At 44.1% G+C, this 18617-nt stretch overlaps 3 protein-coding genes across 3 annotated transcripts; 2 read left to right on the top strand and 1 right to left on the bottom strand.

Annotated features, from left to right (window-relative positions):
• Positions 1-5593: 5593 nt before the first annotated feature.
• LOC146677741 (uncharacterized) lies at positions 5594-11894 on the top strand. The gene is made up of 5 exons (XM_085382648.1): positions 5594-5785; positions 6246-6436; positions 6536-7806; positions 7998-9038; positions 10186-11894. The coding sequence occupies exons 2-5, from the start codon at positions 6280-6282 to the stop codon at positions 11083-11085; spliced, it is 3369 nt and encodes a 1122-aa protein (XP_085238774.1). The 5' UTR covers positions 5594-5785; positions 6246-6279; the 3' UTR covers positions 11086-11894.
• A 1081-nt stretch (positions 11895-12975) lies between these two features.
• On the bottom strand, positions 12976-15711 carry LOC146677740 (beta-crystallin A1-like). The gene is made up of 6 exons (XM_085382640.1): positions 15581-15711; positions 15120-15202; positions 14902-15020; positions 14404-14545; positions 14166-14308; positions 12976-13947 (listed from the first exon to the last, which is right to left on the bottom strand). The coding sequence occupies exons 2-6, from the start codon at positions 15192-15194 to the stop codon at positions 13800-13802; spliced, it is 627 nt and encodes a 208-aa protein (XP_085238766.1). The 5' UTR covers positions 15195-15202; positions 15581-15711; the 3' UTR covers positions 12976-13799.
• A 983-nt stretch (positions 15712-16694) lies between these two features.
• On the top strand, positions 16695-18487 carry crybb1l1 (crystallin, beta B1, like 1). The gene is made up of 6 exons (XM_085382631.1): positions 16695-16718; positions 16907-17004; positions 17111-17229; positions 17310-17442; positions 17540-17682; positions 17771-18487. Exons 2-6 carry the CDS (start codon positions 16912-16914, stop codon positions 17940-17942), a joined length of 660 nt encoding a protein of 219 aa, XP_085238757.1. The 5' UTR covers positions 16695-16718; positions 16907-16911; the 3' UTR covers positions 17943-18487.
• Positions 18488-18617: the final 130 nt, after the last annotated feature.

The following is an 18617-nucleotide window of genomic DNA, read 5'->3' as shown; positions in this document are numbered from 1 at the left end:
GGTTGAGAAGCAGCTGCTGGATCACGAGGGCTATGAGCAGATGTCGGTGTGAAAGTTTGATATTAGTTAAGGTATGATGTGCATGCGTCTGCTTGGAATATAAAATTAACCTTAAATTGAATACACAAGGTGCAGGAAGACAGCCAGTGAGGGCATGTTAGTGGTGTTTTAGCACTGTGAGGGAGTTTTATTCTATAGTGTGGAGGTTCACATGCTTTTTTGTAGTAGCTACTAAACAATTTATTCATTCTTGAATCTCTTTACTTTTAGTTGTAACAGTTTGAATCACACCAGCATACACATAATACTCCTGCTTTCATCTCTCAATCTCAAGCAGTCATTTTCACTTTTAAAAGCCACAGAGTCCTGTTTACAAGGGAAGCTACAGATTAATGATTTATGAGAGATGTGCCAAAAATGCCTACATGTATTTTAAGTTTTGAGAAGTAGGCCTGATTTGAGTTTTTAAGCGTGTAAAAGGTATAAAGCCCCACAATAGACTGGCAACCTGTTCAGAGTGCATCCTGCCTATTAGCCAAGGGCACCTGAGCTAGACTCCAATGCCCCCTTATCCTGAAATGTATAAGACAGATTGATATGCAATTTGAGAATTTTGGTTAAAAAATAAATAAAGCAAAACCTCTTTCACTTCTACTTATCTTCTTTAACAGGTCTTGACATTAGCTAGAAACAGCCATCACTGCTGAAATTGAACAAAAATGAAGCTAAACTGCAGAAGCAGTGTGTGAAAACCTAAGCATGCTCCATGATTCAGTAGCTCGTAGAACCACCTTTAGCAGCAGTAAGGAGTTTTCTGTATGACTTCATCTGTCTCTCACGTCACTGTAACAGAATTTTGGCCCGCTCTTCTTTACAGCATTGCTTCAGTTCATTGAGGTTTGCAGGCGTTCGTTTATGCACGGCTCTTTTAAGGTCCCACCACAGCATTTCAGTCAGGCTGAGGTTTGGACTTTTACTGGGCTGTTGCAACAACTCGATTCTTTACTTTTCAGCCATTCTGTTGTAGATTTGCTGCTGTGCTTGGTCAACTTGTGCCAAGCTATACAGGGAGTGCAGAATTATTAGGCAAATGAGTATTTTGTCCACATCATTCTCTTCATGCATGTTGTCTTACTCCAAGCTGTATAGGCTCGAAAGCCTACTACCAATTAAGCATATTAGGTGATGTGCATCTCTGTAATGAGAAGGGGTGTGGTCTAATGACATCAACACCCTATATCAGGTGTGCATAATTATTAGGCAACTTCCTTTCCTTTTGCAAAATGGGTCAAAAGAAGGACTTGACAGGCTCAGAAAAGTCAAAAATAGTGAGATATCTTGCAGAGGGATGCAGCAGTCTCAAAATTGCAAAGCTTCTGAAGCGTGATCATCGAACAATCAAGCGTTTCATTCAAAATAGTCAACAGGGTCGCAAGAAGCGTGTGGAAAAACCAAGGCGCAAAATAACTGCCCATGAACTGTGAAAAGTCAAGCGTGCAGCTGCCAAGATGCCACTTGCCACCAGTTTGGCCATATTTCAGAGCTGCAACATCACTGGAGTGCCCAAAAGCACAAGGTGTGCAATACTCAGAGACATGGCCAAGGTAAGAAAGGCTGAAAGACGACCACCACTGAACAAGACACACAAACTGAAACGTCAAGACTGGGCCAAGAAATATCTCAAGACTGATTTTTCTAAGGTTTTATGGACTGATGAAATGAGAGTGAGTCTTGATGGGCCAGATGGATGGGCCCGTGGCTGGATTGGTAAAGGGCAGAGAGCTCCTGTCCGACTCACCTGATCTGAACCCCATTGAGAACCTGTGGTCCATCATCAAATGTGAGATTTACAAGGAGGGAAAACAGTACACCTCTCTGAACAGTGTCTGGGAGGCTGTGGTTGCTGCTGCACGCAATGTTGATGGTGAACAGATCAAAACACTGACAGAATCCATGGATGGCAGGCTTTTGAGTGTCCTTGCAAAGAAAGGTGGCTATATTGGTCGCTGATTTGTTTTTGTCAGAAATGTATGTTTGTGAATGTGGAGATGTTATATTGGTGTCACTGGTAAAAATAAATAATTGAAATGGGTATATATTTGTTTTTTGTTAAGTTGCCTAATAATTATGCACAGTAATAGTCACCTGCACACACAGATATCCCCCTAAAATAGCTAAAACTAAAAACAAACTAAAAACTACTTCCAAAAACATTCAGCTTTGAAATTAATGAGTTTTTTGGGTTCATTGAGAACATGGTTGTTGTTCAATAATAAAATTATTCCTCAAAAATACAACTTGCCTAATAATTCTGCACTCCCTGTAGTTGCTGCACAGGCAGACTCACATTTGACTCTAGAATACTTTGGATCGCTTTAACATTTAAAATGCTGAGACCTGTGAAGTTTAAGATGTAGCTCTTGATGGGCTTTATTGCAGTTTCTCAGAGCACTGCAAGGTCTGATCTTGAGTTAAGTCTCGTGGGACATCCGCTCCTGGGAGGATTGGCAGCTTTCTTTAGTGTTTCTCACTTGTGAATAAATTATTAAATTGTTTGGAAATGACCTGATGAGCCTTCCCAGATTGATGGGCACCAACAGTAATTTCTCTTCAATTATTATATACATATTGATTTATTCTTTTTATTTACTCACTCAGCTGCAAAGGAGAAATCATGAAAGAAATCTTCTGCTACAAAGGTTTTAGACTTTGTTCACAGCTATAAAGCTACAAGGAAAGAATCACAGTGACAAATGAGTCCTGAAATGTATATGTGGACATGTGAGTGCTGCTTTAAGACATACTGAGGAGGGAAAAAGAAATAGTAAATCTATCCTTTCGACACGGAGCCCTGTGAAGTTCCCTTGCCAAAATTAGCAGGCTCCTCATTCATGATAGGAAAGGCAATATAACCGGCATGTAAATATCTCAAAGAATTTCCAGTTTATGAAGGTAATCTTATAGCAACATTTATAGCTGAACTCCTTGCTTACAGCTTTAATATTAGAGCTGGAATTAACTGCACAGCTGTTGCAAGCAGCTATCTGACTCAGATGTGCGCCTGTCTGGGTTACTCACTGCATGTGTGTAATGCTTGCAACCTGTGCAGCTGGTGCAGACACACACACACCGCTCTTTAAACCTGAGACCACCAAACGCAGCAGATTCTCCCCCTCTCCTTCATGGTGTCCTATCATTCGGTGTCATTTCTATTTAGGGCTCCTCCGCTGTTCCTCGTTTCCTCACTAACGCTCAGATAGAAGCACCAGCATTTAACTCCTGCACACCATATCGGAGGGGGGAAAAAACCCGCTGGGAGGACCAAGGGAATACTGCACGTGATCGAGAGAGGAATGTAGAGCTGGATTCATCACAGAGACACCACACCACTGGGATTTTATGTGTGGCTTTACGCTTCCTTCCTTATACTCCCTAGAGGTGATCTGTGGAGGACTATGCGTGACCATACAAACAGATAGAGCAACGGACCAGCTTTGATTTGGCTCATGGATACACTCAGCGTCCCTGGTCCATCCGCTTCGAACTCGGATAACGAGTCCCCTGAACATACTCCAGACCCAGATTCCTCCCGCCACACCACCCACACTGGTGGGCAGAGCGGGCTCGGTGGCCTGGGATATGGGATCAGGGTAGCGTGGCACCACCTGAGGCCCTTCATCCCCTTCTTTCTCATCAGTTCCATGGTGGTAGCTCTCGTCTACCTGATGCAAGCCATCATCTACGGGGGGCCCTTCAAAGACCCGCTCTTCTTTGTCAAGTTTAATGAGCGCTGGCCGCGACCGACTCCACCCCGAGTGGACACAACGTCCTCTACCGAGCTTTTTGGTCTGATCACCCCCTCGTCATTTGAGGAAGTCCATGTTGACGTGCACAGAGACAACGGCACAACGTGAACTGGAATGTAGAAAAGAAGGACTCCAGGGGGACCACACGCTGCTCTTGGATTAAAAGAGCACATACTAATATTTGAGTGGGAGACATTTCCCTGCCGGTCCTCTGTCCCTCTTAAAATAAAATATAATGGATGAAAATTTTATTTCAGCAGCTGAATCAGGTTTCTTTAAAATCCATTTAAATATTCAGTGTGCTCCAGCTTTTGTTTCTCTTATGAAACAAATAAAAGTGAAACTACAATTATTTTTTACAACTTTTGGAAGATTTTGTTATTTGCACTGAAGGTTCTTGCATGGCGCTCAAAATGTATAAATCACTACCAGTTTTATACATTTTTTTTAAAGCAGAAAATGTGTCTGTGCGATTTGTAGAGTGAAGCACTTATGATTTTAAATGCTTGGCCTGGTTTTCTCTCTGCACTGAACAGCAAATGTGCTTTTCCTGTACGTTAAATAAAGTGTCAGTTGTCCGAGGTGGAAAAGTCAAACAGTGATGTTCCAGCATCGCAGTCCTGTAGTCTCCCTTTTCCTGATTTGTGTTACTATCCCAGCTCTACGCAAACACTGTCCAGGAAGCACTTAGAGGGAATTTATTACTCTAAAGAATGTAACGTTTGAACAAAACCAGCTTGAATTGTCTAACTCAGGCTTCTGAAGCCTCATTTTGACCTCATCTTAACGGCAGAGTTTATTTTTTTAGACAAAGTAAAAGGTGTAAATTGTGTCCCCCATCACCTTCAGCCTTTCACAGCTGAAAATGCTTTATAGACTTGAAAAAATATGAATCTATCCTTTAACCTTCCAGTGGAGTTAATGTACTTTTCTACCTCTCACCACTAAAATCCAGCTCCTCTGTTCATAAGTAGAAAATATTCACGATTCTCTCCGTGAGTGTTTCCCCTATAAATGCATCTCTTGTGCTCATTACTCATTGCTATCACTGTATATAAATATATGCTTAGAGAGCAAGAGATGTAGGATTACATCCTACTTCAAAAACTACTGGTGGATAAAAATAATTTTATATTGATATGCTTACTAGCCAAGGTCCCTCATAAAAATTGTTTATCTCACATTAGACGGTGAAAAAGTTGAGTGGTAACTTTTAACTGTTATGTGTCTGTGCCATTTTAAAATGTCATGTAATGTAATAACAACTGAACAAATCCATGTGTTAAAGAGTGAAATCAGCTGTGGTTGAATTGTGTTGTTATTATTATTATTATTATTATTATTACTGCAAAAAAGTGTGCTAAAAACACAAACAGAATATTACAAAACGCATATAAATATGATAATAATAATAATACTAATAATAAAGCAGTTAACTCAACGAATTAAACTATAATACAATCTAATTTAACTGTGAAATGAAAAGAAAATACTATCTATCTATCTATCTATCTATCTATCTATCTATCTATCTATCTATCTATCTATCTATCTATCTATCTATCTATCTATCTATCTATCTATCTATCTATCTATCTATCTATCTATCTATCTATCGCTTACTCTTCCACTAGTTTCTGGTGCCATTTGACGAAGACGGAGGTGCCAGCAGTGAATGCTCTCTCTTTGTAATGTGTTTGTGTATCTTTGGCCGGCTGTTTTTTTTTTTTCCTTGGGGGGTGGCCGTGGCGTCTGTGCGGTGACGCTGCCGCCCCCTAGCGGCGAAGCGGAAGACTGCACCGTTTCCTCTGATGACAACGTTGACCTGCGGCTGACCCCACTAAAATCGGACAAAAAACAGCCCAATAAAATGCTGTCCGTTAAATATATTTTGTGAAGTACATTTATTTTTAAAAAAGAAACGGTTTTATTTTGTGCCTCGATAGTGGATCTGTAGAGAGTTTTCAGGCCCGCAGACGGTGAGTAAACCAGGTGTCTGTCACATGGCCGACTTTAACAGCAGCTTTAATTAGCAAGCCGGGAGAGCGTGGTTAAAACAGGCCAGATATGCTGGAAGGTGATGTTAGAACAGACGTTTAGCGGTCTGTAACATGTTAACTAAGCTAGTACAACTCTTTTCTCTGTGTAGTCTGTTTGGAGTTCACTGCTAGCTAGTCCTCTGATACTAACCAGCGCGCGGGCTTTGAGCTGGCCCCACATGACTCGAGTTTAAATGTGCTCAAAGACTATTTATTGCTGCAAGAAATATTTAAGATTGCCCATTAATCCACACTATACATAATAATAAACTATAAAGCTGCTGATAAAGGAGAAAGAAAGCTCGACCTCAAAAATCTCTGTTTTAATGTGCAAAAATTTCAAACTCAAAAAGTGTGTTTTTGTCCACAATATCGAAGCATTTATTGTGCTAATGTCCAGGTGAGCAGGGATATTTGCTTCACACTCCACACACATGTCACCTTCCGTTTCCACTCCTCTCTGCTCCCCTTCTGAAGTGGATGGGGAAATGTGGTGCTACCAAAAACCAGGGTTTGATACCCTCCTCCTCACTGAGCTGCAGAGACAACAACAGTGCAGCCAGTTCTGTGACACTCTGCTTAAGGCAGAAGGTATGAGACACACATACACAAAAAACCCAAAACAAAATTTTGCATGTGTTAGTTTTGCTTTTAAAGGTTTTGTTTTTGTCATTTCTCCCTGTCTTGCAGGGGTGTCTATACCCGCACACAGCTGTATTCTGTCAGCTATCAGCCCCCACATCTCCTCCGCTCTGTCCTCCACACCGACTCCCGCTGCGGGGCAGAGTCGCCTCTTGGAGTTTCGGGCTCTGGGTGCCTGCACCTTGCTCCACTTGGTCAGGCTTCTATACTCTGGAGAGATGGCTGGGGAGGGTGAGAGGGAGAAGCAACAGGCTATTTCTGCTGCGGCCAACCTGGGCATCCACGGGTTGGTGGAGGTGACGAAAAGGGAGTGTAAGAGCAGGGATGGGGTCGGGCAGTGCGCCGAAATAGGAGTGCAGACGGAGCCTCTGATGTTTGAGAGTGAGGAGAGACCGAGCAGGTGGAGGAGAGAGGTGAGGGATGGGAGCACTTTTCTGTGGAAAGAGATGATGTCAAATGGCGGGAAGGATGTGTGCACTCAAACAGACGAGCTGCAGATAAACACAGCTCCACCTGCTCACCCAGCAGTATCGTTTGAGACCATCGATATGAGTGCTCTGCAGAGTATACAGCACTCAGACCCCCTACTTGTTCCCCCTCAGATTTGCCCTGTGTCTGTCCTCTACCCTCCAAATGAACTAACACCTCAGATATCCTCTGCTCCCTTAGGTTCTATACCTGAAGCTGAAAGCACACCTGTTGCTGTTGTGACCCAGCCGTACACATCTGCCCCCCCATCCCTCCCTCATTTTATGAGCCAGACAACCATCTGTAATGCTGACCCCCAGAGCGGATGGGCTGACCAAGATGTCACAGTGGTGGAAGAATGGGAGGAAGAGCAGTTTAAACAGTTTCAAGGCAACATCCCAGGATTCATCAGCTACTTTCTGAACCCTGACAATGAGGAGGAGCCCCGCAGGGGGAGAGCAGGCCGCAGGCGAAGGTCCGGGGTTGGAGGTGCCAGGAGAGCCGAGACGGGCGAGGAGAAGCGTGGGAGACCACGAGCAGGAGGGAGAGGGCGTGGTCGGGGAGGATTAACTCAAATGGTGCAGGAGGTGGGGGTGAGCAGGTTGCAGAAGTTGTTCTTGCTCAGGTGGGGCATGAGGACGCCCAGGACGGGTCAGGGAGGCGGAGCTGCTGGGAGGAAGCTGTGCCTGCAGACCAGAGAGGTTGTGAAAAAGGGTGCACGCTGTGAGAGGAAAAGAGGGCGTGGCATAGCGTGGGCATTAAGCCAAGTTGGAGATGTGCTGCAGTCTGGTGAGGTCGGAGGAAGCACCACTCAGCGTGGAAGGAAAAATACGGGGCAACAGTTTGAACAGGTAAGCGAATGAGTGTCCTGTTTGTGGCATCTATAGAGTGTCAAAAGCTGTAATTAAATAAAATTATAGGGTCTGGGAGCTCAAAACTAAACCTTTGAGGGTTTTTACACCCAAAAATGAGAATTCAGATTTAAAACAGGATGTTACATTTGCTGCTTCTTTCAAACATTGTGACCTGTCCTTGTTTGCAGGGCAGTCTTCCTGTGCGGAGGCCACGAAGGTCCAGAGCCAAAACAGCAACATCGGCTTCCTGTTTTCCCACACCTATGCAGTTTACCAATGCACATACTCTATCTACCTCCAGCCACTCCTTCCAGGCTTCTCCATCTCCCCACCTGCCATCGCCTGCAGCCTCCTCTCCACCATCCTGTCTTCCTGTCCCAGCCCCACCACCTCATGAGGAGCAGCCTGAGCAGATCGATCGTCTTCTGGAGGAAGTGATGATGGGACTCGATATTTTACCAAACAACAAAGGCAGCGCTTCACGTGCTCAGCATCCCCTTCCAGCAGGTAGCAACACTGGCGCCTCTGCCTCTTCTGAAATCACCTCATCCCAAAACAAACCGCAGAGCCTTTCTTCTGAGCTCCATGAATCCACTGAGGTTGCAGTTGTTGCAGGAGCAGCTGGTCGCTCCAGTTCTACAAATGGTGTGGTGCCAGTTCTAGAGCGGCCGTGCGAGGGAGAGCTGGGTGACATGCTGGACCACTTCCTGCAGTCGTTTGAGCAGCATGTTGAAAGCTGTCGTGCAAGAGAGGAGATGGAGACGAGTGGTGTGAGCTCCACAGAGTCCTGCCAACCTCTCACTCTCATGAACACTTACAAAAAAAACAAAGATCACACTACAAACCCCTACATGCCTCAACTACAAAGGAGCACCCACAGAATTGAGTGCTCTCAAACACCTGAGCTGCACATTGATGAAAACGAGTCTCAAGAGAGCCGCTCACAGTCACGCAAGGCCCACGCTGGCCGCACCGTTTCCCCCAAACACATAGAGGAAACTAGACCGACTTCAAAACGACAGAACAAAAGAAGGCAAAAGCCTTATCTGTTCTCACTAGAGAAGAAGAAGGTGAAGGTGAGGAAGCCAGACGATGCGGTGAACAGAAACCCTCATGCCAGAAAAGAGAATCAGCTAAAGCAGATTCCTGTGGTGAACCTGGAGAGGAGAGAACTGCTGCCGGTCAAAGTGGCAACGCCGCGACACATCTGTCAGAATCTGAAAGGCAAGGTGGGAAATATTTCAAATAGCTAACTGGCAGATCGTTTAATTTTGCCGTCTGTCACCTGCTAAGTAAGTGAATAATAACAGTAATTAAATATGTAAGTAAACTGTATTTTTATAGCACATTTAAAACCAAAAAGGTTGCATTAATATTTCCATTGTCTATATCAGGGAGATTATCCAAATTATAAATCAATGATTATTATTTGGGAGGTTTTTAACCTGTGTTTTAATAAAAGGAGTTAATGAGCCCAGATTATCCTTCAAACTGTCAGTTTATAGTGGATGGCCAAATAATATTTCCCCTGGTTTGGATTTGTTTAACTCTAAGAAACTGTGGGACGTGCAAAATGTACTCACTGAGCCTTCTTATGGGTCAGCGATCTTCCTGATTCCAAGGTAAATCTGCATAGCGATGAAAAGAAATGTGCGGATGAGTAATATGACCTAGACAGAGCGTAATAAAGAAAACAAATAGGCCCCTAGATAGATCCCTGTGGAACTCCAAATGTCAAAGCTGCCGATGCAGAGGATTATTTTCCGGTTAAATCAAAACTATCCTAAATTTAATAGAAGATTCAAACCAGTTAACCCCAAAGCCTCAACTCCTGCATGATGCTTTGCTTGTTTAAGAATGGCTATACTACTGCATGCTTACACAGTACCTTTAGCAGAAGCTAGGTTTGCATTTATAATGAACTAGTAAGTTTAAACTTTAATTGTATACTATTAGGACATAGACCTTAAAAACGCTGTAAAAATCCCCACAGCGTGTGAGACTCTGTGATTACCAGACGGTGCATCCCAAATACTGCTACTTTGAGCCAGTTTGTGACAACTGCTAACGTTTGAATGCTGACAGATATTTAAAGTTACCACACGTGGATTTTCCCCCCACTCAGTCATAAAAGGCTCAGTGGTGTATCTACTAAAAGTCTCGGACGAGTACAGATTTCGTAACCTCGACCTCACAGTCAAGGTCATGGGTCAAGTTTTCTGAAAATCTTGTGAATGCAGTCAGTTAAGAAGGAAAGCTTTATACCATAGGTTGCATGTAATAGGAGGCTGAAGGGTAGCACTGTTTTCAGTATTTTCCATGTTTAGACTATTGTTTTGTACTTTTATAGTTCATTAAGGTGAATCTGTTTTACAGGATGCTTTACCCTTCCTCGAGGAGCCACTTACAGCCAAACGCCTACCCTCAGCAGTTCAATCAGGGCGCAGAAGTAGGGGCAGACCCAGGAAAAATGACCCTCTCAGCTCATCTAACAGAGAGTGTTCAAAACCACCCATTCTGGCACAGCCTGCAGATTTCTGTGTTGCGGATGAACAACTTGAGAAAAACCAGGAGAGACGTGAGGAGGAGTTGGCTGTACAGTCACACGAAGAGGTGGGGGGGGCTACGAGGAGGGGACAGAAGAGGGGAGCAGAGTCAGACGAGGATACGAGTGATAACGCCACCGTGGCCAAGAGGGCTTGCTTTGAGACACCGACACAGCCACCCACCTCTGAACCTGCAGACTTTACCTCTAAACTAGGAGCCACAGATCCTGAGGAGACAATCGATGTAGAGACTGTTTCTCCGACCGGAGCCTGTTTACAAGAAGAAAAAGAAAATCTCCCGTGGAGTGAACTCAGACTAGCTGAGGGAAGTCTGACAGATGAGGAAGTACAGAGCAGCGCTGATGAGATCATCGATGTGGATGGAGACGACGAAAACTTTGAGATAAAAGAAGAGATTCAGACTCAGAGCAGAAGAGCGCCGACTGTGTTTGCTGACCTGCAGCCTTCTGTTTCACCCTCACAGTCTGCAAATGGAAGCTGGGACGTTGTCAAAGATGAGGTCATCGATGTGATTGGAGGCTCCAGTCCCATCCCTGAACCGGTGACCATCACGTGGACAGAGTCTTCAGAAGGTGAGGAAGAAGAAGGAGGAGAGCTGGACGTTGATGTAGTCGGAGAACACAAAGACAGCGCTTCATCAGTGATTTTCACCGCTGTGATTAAAGACCTTGTCAAGGGAAACGTTCAGACTGAGGTGCGCTTTCATTAACACCTCTAATGCCCCCTTCTTTTCTGTTCGTGTGATTTCTTACATTGGTTCATTTAACTGCGTCTATTTCAGGGCTGGTGACAAATGGTCGACGTAGATGTTCATGAATGTTTGTCTTCTCTCTGTATTGTGCTCACATCCACGTGCAAACATGCTGACAATCACACCAAGGATGTTTGTGTTGCTATTCCACTGGGGTTTAGGATAAATGGAGCAATATGTGTCATTTGTTTCAAGCAGTGAGGAAAGACCTGCATCCTAATGCGTAACATTGTGAGCTTAATCAGAACAAAAGACGTGTGTTTGTGTGAAGATGTTTAGTTTTAAGCTCTTCAGCTGAGTATATAGAGACAGCTGGGATTGTTCATAATTGAAGAATTTTATGTGTTACAAGTTTAATATTACTCATTTGTAACTGTTAAGCAAAGTTTTTTTTTTTTAAACTGAAGTATTGGAAATACATTTAAAAAATCAGGTTTTTGTATGTAAAGAAAGCGTTTTTATTAGTTGTACATATGACAGTAACCGTGCATTACGCCTTAATCATGCTTCAGCTAAAAATCGACATCACAACTTAATCTTCCACGGCGATCAGAGTCGACCTGACCTGTAGTTGCATTTTTCCAGAGCTGCACGTCAGGTTACGTTGTAAGTTACGACGTAGATTTCCCGCTGAAGCGTAACTCAGTTAGTTGTAAATATGATTGGTCATATATATATATACATGTATGTCAGCTTCTGTTCTGCCAAAAATTTCCAGAAAACTTTCAGCACTCCTTGTTTTTATGTTTGTTTTCGTTTGCTAATGTTCCCCGTGGCACTTTTGGTTCAAGGATCTGTTTCCTGTAATAAAGATTTTTCTGTGATGCTTGTGACCTTATTACTGCGCAAGTGGATCTGAAACAACAAACAACAACAAAAGCCTCAAAAGTCCAATCCTATTTTTTTTAGCTTCCGATCAGCCAGACCTTCTTGTGATTTTTTTTTACGTGCTCTTGAGCAATAGTTCTTCAGTCTTTCTGAAGGTCAGGGTTTTTCTTTGGATACTTCTTTAGTTAAATCCATTAAAAAAATGCCACAAATTGCTAATCCATAAAAAACACAGTTTGACAGACATAAAATGTTTCCGAGGTTAAAGCTCTTATAATGAAAGCTGTTCTAAGGTCGGACAACTCAAAACTATTTTTTTAAAACATTCCTCATCCAAAAAAGGGAAAAGGAACATACAGCTTGTTATCAGCACTCAGTTTAAGAGCCTGTGTCATCAGTGCCTATGGAATTGGCAGCTTTGCACATCTGGAAAGGCACCATCAGTGGTGGAGGGTATATAAAAGTTTTAAAGTAACATATACTCCCATCTGAACATCTTCCAAAAAAAAAAAAGAGCTGCATGTTTGAGCAAATCAATGCTAAATCACATACTGCATATATTAAAACAACATGGCTTCACAGTAGAAGAGTCTGGGAGGTAAACTGTCCTGCCTGCAGTCACCATCTGAACACATTTGGCATACGATGAAGAAGACGAAGGACTGTCGAGCTGCTAGAATAACAAGAACAACATTTCTCTCCCAGAAGTCCAACAACTGCTCTCCTCAGTTCCCAGATGTTTACAGGTTGTTGTTAAAATATATGTTTTCCATATTCTATTGTGAATAAAATATAGGTTTATGTGATTTCCAAATAATAGCATTCTGGTTTTAGTTATATTTTACATAGTTTACCAACTTTTAAAAAAAAAAAAGATTGGAAAACATAATCTTTTTGTTTTCATTTAGTTTGTTTATTTTCTTAAGATGTACTATGTTTAACTATCAGTCACTGAGAGCTTCCACAGATTAAAAAACCCTCGGTATTCATCATTCTCTCCACTTGCCTCTGCTGTGTGTCCCTTTAATTAGTCTGGCAGAAACACTTATAAATGCAGCGCAGCATGACTAGCATAAAAAAGAACTCCTGTTGCATGTTTTTGTGTCCTATCAAGGTATATGTCATATTTGAACATGATTACTGCTGAGAGAAACTTCAGCCCTGCAGGTGATGTGTTTCATACTAGAAGAGAAGGAAGGGAAGTGGGCAGCCCACTTTATTCACATATTTTTTTCTTTTGGCTCAAATTAAATCACATACAGAATTTGAAATAATGAAAAAAAAAAAAGAATACATGAAGTGAAAATGAGTTTATTAGTTATCAACCTGTGGACCAACCTCCTACACACAACTGCAACAAAACACATCTGAGCTGCACCATATCACAGTCTGCTGCACTCAGTGAGGGACTGCAGCGTGGGAGACTTTCCTGGACATGGCACCATGTTGGAGCTTCGTCTCCCCTCGGTTTGAACTCCTACGCTCATCGCCGAGCTCAGGCGGGAGTACAGCGCAGGTGTGTGCTTGTGTGCGGGTGTGTAGCGACCTCTAAACCAAAGTAAAAAGACACAGTGTGTGTGTCAGTTATGTCGGTGTGTGTGTGCGTGTGGAGCGTGTGTTTCCCTGTGCTTTTAACAGTGCGATATTGTCTCTTATCACACTCTGGCTGTAAATCAGTAGTAGTGGTGATGTCGGGTTGGGGCAGCTGTCGCGGCTCAAGTCAAAATGAAGGAAAGGATTGAAGAGAGGAAGATAGAGAGGAGGGGGGTATGGGTAAAAGGAGGCGGGAGTTGAGGGGAGCTGCTGTCCGTGGGCCGTGGCCTCAGTCTCAGCCTGTCCTCCTCTCAGTGCTGGATGCGCCTGATGGACTGGATCTGGGGGGTCTGACAGTGGGAGCCCCAGTTCCTCCAGTGCTGGTAGTCTCCACTGTGTCTCTCACACTCCATGATGTACTGCTGGCCTCTGTAGCCAGGGTACTGGTAGCAGACAAAGCTGTGGGACAGATGGAGAGGGCAGCAGAGTCAGTTTTCAGTAGCTGCTGTCAGAATTAGGATTTAGTAATGGGAATAATATGTGCTGATGATGGATTTTAATTATTTTAAGAGTACAGTTTTATAGGCAGATGATGTTTAATGGTCACAAAATAGGGACTGCGATGAATATTTGGTTAGGGGTACCATCCCCATTTTCGTTTTTAGGGTGATACTTACGCGCCACACTGCACGTGCATGGAGCCGACTTCAGGCATCATCCATCCCATGGCCTGCAGAGAAGGGTAGTCATCACAGATCTCCACGCTGCGACCCAAGAAGTTCTCCTTCTCAAAAATGAGCATGCGACTGCTCTGGTGGGACTGAACAGGACAGAAAAATCCAAGAGTTAGGTTTGAGATTTCAGGGTTCAAAAGGAGGATGTGGTTGGACCCTGAGAGAGTCGGGGTGTACTCACGGCGCAATAGATGGGGCGCAGAGACATGAGGCGCTCCACGTGGTAGGAGATGGAGCCGCTGTAAGCGTCCCAGTGGGGGTACTCTCCTCTCTCCATGATGAACTGCTGGCCCTGGAAGTCGTGGTGCTCGAAACCCACCCAGCTTCACAGAAGAGACACAGAGAGGCTGGTTTACATGATGCTCCCTTTAAGAGTTGGTCTGTAATGTAGGTTTTTGTACCGCTGATAAAATCTCGGCTCTTCTTTTTGTCTCCAAAGTGAGATTTACAGTAAAGAAACAACCTTTTTTTCAACTGCAGGTGAGCTACAATTAAAAAAAAAAAACCCCCACATCTTTGTATTCTTTTTACAAGAATTTTTAGTGTTTTTTTTAGTGTTTGGAATAGATGTGATCAAAAGAGGATTAAGTCTATATATATTTCTTTAACTCTGTGCTGGTCCACTGGGTTTTGTTTTCATCTATTTGTTATTAGTAACAAAGAGAGTTTTGAGACTTACGCTCCGCTCTCCACCCTGATGGAGCGGATGTTGTCCAGTCCGCACTCCTGGATGTTGCAGCACTCGGAGGTGAACTCCAGGCACTTGCCCTGGAAGTGCTCCTGCTCAAACACGGTCACCTGTGGAGACAGATCAAAGTGGGGAGGAGTTTAGATACTGCTGCTCCAAAGGCTATAATAAAACATTTCATATACACCTCCTCACGAGCATTTGTTTACCTTGAAGAAAGGAGCCATGCCCATTCCTGAGGTAACCAGGGGCTGGATCATTGGGGACCTTGTAGTTCTGTACATCTTTACTCCTGGATGTGTGGATGTAAAGTAAAGAACAGGAAGTTTTTGGTGAAACAGTGTCAGAGATAGTAATAATTAAAAATAATAATTTAGATAAAATAACCGGACAAAAACACGCTGGTGTTCGCGCTCACAGTAACTCCACTTCAAACTCCACCTTCTGCATCGTTTATGCTGCACAGCTACGACATTTGAAGGGTGGTCTGGCCATGAACAGCTAATTCACACTTTTAAAGCAAATATATATATATTTTTTACAATCTGACTGACAGCAACAGAAGTGTTTCACAGGTGTCACAAAGTGCTTTTGGATTTCAGTTTCTGTGTGAAAGCACCACCTGTCTGTCGGACCCTGAGCTGAGCTGAAAGCAGAGATGCAGCCTTACCTAGAATGGCACTTTATTGGAAGAGCTCGGGAGTGGTACGCGCCTACCGCCTGCCTCGCGTAGAGCTTTCAGAGAACCTGGCGCTTCAGTTTTATATCGACGGTCGGGGAGCGCGCCTACTTCTGCGCGTTCGCGCGTACGCTTCGGACCATGCAAGCTCTCCGTTTTGACACAGTAACCATGCGCGCGCCGCCGGAGCTGCTGTGTGGCCTCTGGACGCTGTTGTCCCCCTCCAGCGTCTAGCTCAGCAGATCCTAAAGTGCTGCCGAGGCTCGGAAACAAAAGCCTCTCCAGTATGTTCGGACCCCGGTCAGCAGTCCAGCGCGTGCCCCGCGCACAAAGGGTCGGAATCGGGGCGGAAAATGTGGGGATTAACGGCGCGGCAGAGAGCCACGCATAAAGTTTTAACTGGGTCGATGTGAACGAATGTACAGAAATGGAAGGTTTACGTTTTCTCTTGTTTAATTAGTAGCATCTAATTGAAGCTGCTTAACCCTAATGATCAGGAAGTTTGACCTAAATTACCAGTCAGACAGACAAGTAAAACACAGTGTAACTGGTACCTTCCAGTTACATCCCAGTTTAAACACCTATTCATTCAAAGTCAGGCTAGATTGTGCAGCCTGTTGTTATGTTGCCAGTTGTTGTCTGTGGGACATGAAAAGGTTGTATACATCATACAGTAATTAACCTTTAAAAAGCATAAATACACATCTGACACTTTATTTAAAGGGTTATGGTTTTATAGTTTTCAGTCAGGGTTATAAAACAGCTTACACATTTTTACTCTTCATACATTCTGTTCCTACAGTCTGGGGAACTTGGTTTTATTTTAAATCACGCATTCAAGGGGAGACAGAAGACTAAACTGTCTGAAATCTAAACCTGACTACTTTTTAATTGGCCAGTCTGTGCTCCAGCTGGTGTCTGTCCTCCTCTGTCTCTGCCCATCCCCATCACCCTTGGTCCGTCCCTCTCTGATGATGCGGGGTTTCTTTTGTCTCTTGTCTCTGACCTCAGCGAGTTTGTTTCTCTTCCCATAATCCCTCTCCTATGTGCGCCAGCGTATAAAAGCGAGGGGCGCACTCCGAGCCACACACACTCTGAGTGAGGCTCGGCACAGGCATCGCACACACAGGTAAGGTACACGCTCACACGCCAGCAGGAGGTCCAGCAGCAAGCGGAAAGGGCATAGATTAGGTTTAAGCTTTCCTTTACCTTTAATTCATTTGAGTTCCTCAACAATCTCGTGGCAATACGAAAGGCTGCACTTATCACACGAATAAACAATCTCTCCCTATTTCTTCCGTTTCTCTTTCCACTCAGTAATCATGTCCAGCGGAGATAAATCCAAGACTTCCTCCCAGACTGACGGAAAGGCTGCCCAGAGCAAGAAGTCTGAGATGGGAATGATGTCCTACAAGGTGGGTGGTTCTCTCCTGTTTCAGATACAGATAACAGTGGCTACGCTGAAAAAATTCACATCACAGACCCTTACTGATGTTGTTCTGACGTATTACTTTCCTCCAGATGTACGTGTTCGACCAGGAGAACTTCCAGGGTCGCATGATCGAAATCAGCAATGAGTGCATGAATGTGTGTGAGATGGGCATGGACCGCGTGCGCTCCCTGCGTGTTGAATGTGGACCGTAAGTGTCAAATGAAATACACTTGTGTTTGTGCATCTAAGATTTAGATTGGTTGCTTCATGACGCTTCCTCGTCCGCAGCTTCGTGGGCTTCGAGCAGATGAACTTCTGCGGTGAGATGTACATCCTGGAGAAGGGAGAGTATCCCCGCTGGGACTCCTGGAGCAACTGCCAGAAGAACGATTACCTGCTGTCCTTCAGGCCCGTCAGAATGGTAAAAATCTTCTATTTCTTTAAAACGTCACTTTTTTTCCTCTTTAGACTCCCCTCTAAATAAAACCTCTGTCTCCCTCTATTTTCCCATGTGCCAGGACCCCGAGAAGCACAAGATCTGCCTGTATGAGGTTGGAGAGTTCAAGGGCCGCAAGATGGAGATCATGGACGATGACGTCCCCAGCCTGTTCTCCTATGGCTTCACCGACAGAGTGGGCAGCATCATTGTCAGCTGTGGAACGTGAGTGTCAACCATCAGTGGAGCTTAAATACCAAATTTAAAGGCCATAAAAACAAATAAATTGACATGTTTCATCTTTTTTTCCCAGCTTTGTGGGATACCAGTTCCCTGGATACCGTGGCAGCCAGTACCTGCTGGAGAAGGGCGAATACAGGCACTTCAATGAATATGGCGCCCGCCATCCTCAGTTCCAGTCTGTGAGGCGTATCCGTGACATGCAGTGGCACCAACAGGGCTGCTACACCATGGCCAGCAAGTGAGGCTCAGGGAAGGAGAGAAAGAGAAAAAGCGGAGGTGAGGGAGAGGGGCGGAGGAAGCGGGAAAGGGGGAGAGACGTCTGAGGCCTTTACCTTAGTACCTTAAGAAGGTCTTTGATCTAATGCAGTGAGGGGAAGGGTGAGGATCTATGTCTGCCCCTGACTGGAGAAAACACCTCAGTGGAAGGGCCAGCTGGACCACAAAACCATCAGACCACCCTCCATTCCTCTCTGTTTCTACTTTTCTCTTTCTCCCCTGTGGGCTGAGCTTTGCTTTCCTCCCTTTTCTTCTTTTATTTTTATTTTTAGTCCCTCGCTTCATTCCCCTCCACAGACCTCTGAGACACAGTAGAGGGAACGGAGTGTCTCTTACTGTTTTACATACACGATTCTCAGCTCAGGGTATGATGCACCATGGGAAACTGAGTCCTTAGAGCCCCCTGCTCCCTCGTCTTCCTGCCCCTGTGCATTGCACACCCTCTCTGCTGTACAGAATCCTGGCCAAGTTTTCAATAAAAAGGAAAATCTTGATTTCAAAGACGTCGTTGTTGTTACTTATTACATAGAAATCACTTAAATTAATATAAATCAATAACACATCATTTAAAAAATGGATAAAAATGTGGACAGCCGGACACTAAAAATATTTTTTTTTCTTTATTTTAATAATGCGAGCCA

This window comes from Rhamphochromis longiceps, linkage group LG2 (assembly GCF_057381845.1).
Source record: "Rhamphochromis longiceps isolate RC_006_pf linkage group LG2, R_longiceps_female_GT1.1, whole genome shotgun sequence".
NCBI classification, from domain to species: Eukaryota; Metazoa; Chordata; class Actinopteri; order Cichliformes; family Cichlidae; genus Rhamphochromis; species Rhamphochromis longiceps.
This window is presented reverse-complemented; position numbering and strand designations above follow the sequence as displayed.